Source organism: Mastomys coucha, unplaced genomic scaffold, assembly GCF_008632895.1.
Source record: "Mastomys coucha isolate ucsf_1 unplaced genomic scaffold, UCSF_Mcou_1 pScaffold4, whole genome shotgun sequence".
NCBI classification, from domain to species: domain Eukaryota; kingdom Metazoa; phylum Chordata; class Mammalia; order Rodentia; family Muridae; genus Mastomys; species Mastomys coucha.
The window spans coordinates 54,822,258-54,824,646 of NW_022196910.1; the positions used below are offsets into that span (position 1 = coordinate 54,822,258).

At 48.2% G+C, this 2,389-nt stretch overlaps 1 protein-coding gene across 2 annotated transcripts in view; it reads right to left on the reverse strand.

Annotated features, from left to right (window-relative positions):
• The window catches only part of Lrp1 (LDL receptor related protein 1), an 86,103-nt gene that overhangs the window by 31,149 nt on the left and 52,565 nt on the right, over nt 1–2,389 (reverse strand). For both annotated transcript variants that reach the window (XM_031350234.1, XM_031350233.1), the window contains 4 exons: nt 1,689–1,820; nt 1,275–1,409; nt 972–1,101; nt 737–863 (listed from right to left, as the gene is read on the reverse strand). In XM_031350234.1, the coding sequence (XP_031206094.1) occupies nt 737–863; nt 972–1,101; nt 1,275–1,409; nt 1,689–1,820 (524 nt within the window). The remainder of the gene's footprint in view (nt 1–736; nt 864–971; nt 1,102–1,274; nt 1,410–1,688; nt 1,821–2,389) is intronic.

Sequence of the window (2,389 nt, forward strand, 5' to 3'; positions counted from 1 at the left end):
TGAGATAGGAGAAGCAAGATTTCAAGACCCTTATGTTGTACACAGCCAGACACTGTCACATACAAACAAGATGACAGTGTATATAGATTGTACAATGTTGGACTTATTTCTCCAATTACCAAATTAGAGAGACCACTGGATGACAATCAACAAATTTCTAATTCCTCATATTTTTGGATTTCAATTGATTAGGTATATTGGTAATATTAATTTTCATATTAAGAAAAGTTAATTGTCACTTCCTGTTGTTTTTGTTGTAAGAGGTGGAACTAGGTTTGTGTGGATTTGTTGAAAGATTACTTTCTTGCTTCTTCTAGGGTGTAGTTTTGTTCCTTATGTTTTCCATCTATTATCTTTTGTTGGGCTGGATTTGTGGAGAGATATTGTGTAAATTTTGTTTTGTCATGGAATATCTTGTATGTATGTATGTATGTATGTATGTATCTTAAGTTTTTGAGATAAGATCTTATTAGATAGTCCAAGCTGGTCTCAAACTTGAAGTGATTCTGTCTCAGCCTCTTGAGTGTTAAGCATATGCTACCACACGCAGCTTTCTTATACTCTACTTCTTCATGACCACCCTCAATCATCCTAGGGCAGATTACTATTCTAGGTGATGAATGGGTTAGAAGATACCACCACTCTCCCTGGTCCATGTCTAACCCTGTCAATTAACCACAGGGAAACTGACAGGGAAAGGCACATCTCCTCTATCAGCTCCAGGGTATGTCCATACCTGATAGTCTACTGAGATGCCATTGGGCCAGCTGATGCTGACATTAACCAGCACCACTCTCTCCGTGCCATCAAGGCGAGACCGCTCAATACGTGGGTAATGGCCCCACTCAGTCCAGAACAAGTACCTGTGGGTAGGGATGCAAGTGGGGGTGAGAGCCCATCCCATGCAGAAGTCGGGGTTTGCCAAAATAGATGGTGGTCCAGAGATCTAAGCCAGCTTCCTAGCTCCTTACCCTTTCTCTGGGTGGACAGTGATGGCCCGAGGCTTGTCCAGACCCTGGGAAATGACCACATAACGGAAAGAGCCATTGAGCCGGGCAACCTCGATGACATCAAAGCCCTGGTCTGTCCAGTAGATGTTGCCTGAGGAAGGAGTTGGTGGGATTCAGGGAGATTGGTAGAGAGCCTTGTAATTGATCCCCTTCCGTACAAGTTTTCCCTGGAGCCGCCATTGGCTCCTGCCCATGCCTTCACAGACCTCATGTCCCCAGGGCCTGTGCCTTTCCCCCAATGCCTATTTTCCTTCTACCATTCACCTGCGATCCAGTCCACCGCGATGCCCTCCACACGGCCGATGCCGTTGGTCACCACATCCTCTCGCCATGTCTGGTCACGCTTGGCCCTGCTGATGGTACTTAAACCCATATCCACCCAGTAGATAGTGTCATTTTCTGGAAGCAGAGGGGGCAGACATGAGAAATCCCCTTAATGCAGGCAAGGGGGGCAAACCAGATGGAGGGTCAGGATAGCCCTGAGTGGGGGCTGGAGGTGGAGGGTCAGGATAGCCCTGAGTGGGGGCTGGAGGTGCCGGGTGCTTTCTTGGAAGTGGGGAGGAAGCAGGAAGGTGAGGCAGCTGCTACAGTGGGTACAGGTGGCCCTTCTAGGACTTTAAGGTATCACCCCCATATGCTATCGGGCCATGTTGACTAATCCCCAGGCCAATAGCTCACCAGCATGGAAGTCGATTCCAACAGCCAGTGAAGTTCCCGACACTGGGACCAGGGCATCTGATTTGTCGTTGGGATCTAGTGGGATCCCCCGGATTCCCTCGTGTACAGAGTACAGGAGAAAAGAACCCACACCTGCAACATAAGGACACTTCAGGCATGAGCCTTGCTGACGAAGCTAGGTTCCTGTCACCCTCAAACTTCTTTTTTTGGCTTCCCCTTGGACAGTTTCTTCTACCCATCTCCTGGACCTCTAACTGCTCACACCATGTGTGAGCCCTGAGCTTAGATAGGAGATGGCACTGGACTGGATAGGGCCTCTGAGAGCCCCAGCTCTGGGGGACCACCTGCAGAAACCACTCTTCACCACTAGAGGGCAGAAAGAGACATTTCTTTCTCAGCACCCTGCCCTCTTAATTCAACCTTCCTTCCAAGACCCTCAGGGGAGGTCATGGCAGACAATCAGAGCAGCAAGATTCCAAAATCTAGATTCTCAGCTTGGCACTTGGTCTGACCTTAAGTTTCTCATTGTTCTGTCTCTGCTCTATTCCAAATCCTTTCCCAACACAAAGTTCCTAACATCTTGCTTGCCCCTGGGTCAGTCTTGTTCCCAGTTTACCTGTTTTTGAGAAGACAGCACTCTCTATGCATCCCAGAATCCTCCCTGACTCCCATCCCTTTGATACAATGTGTGCCCCAGTGAA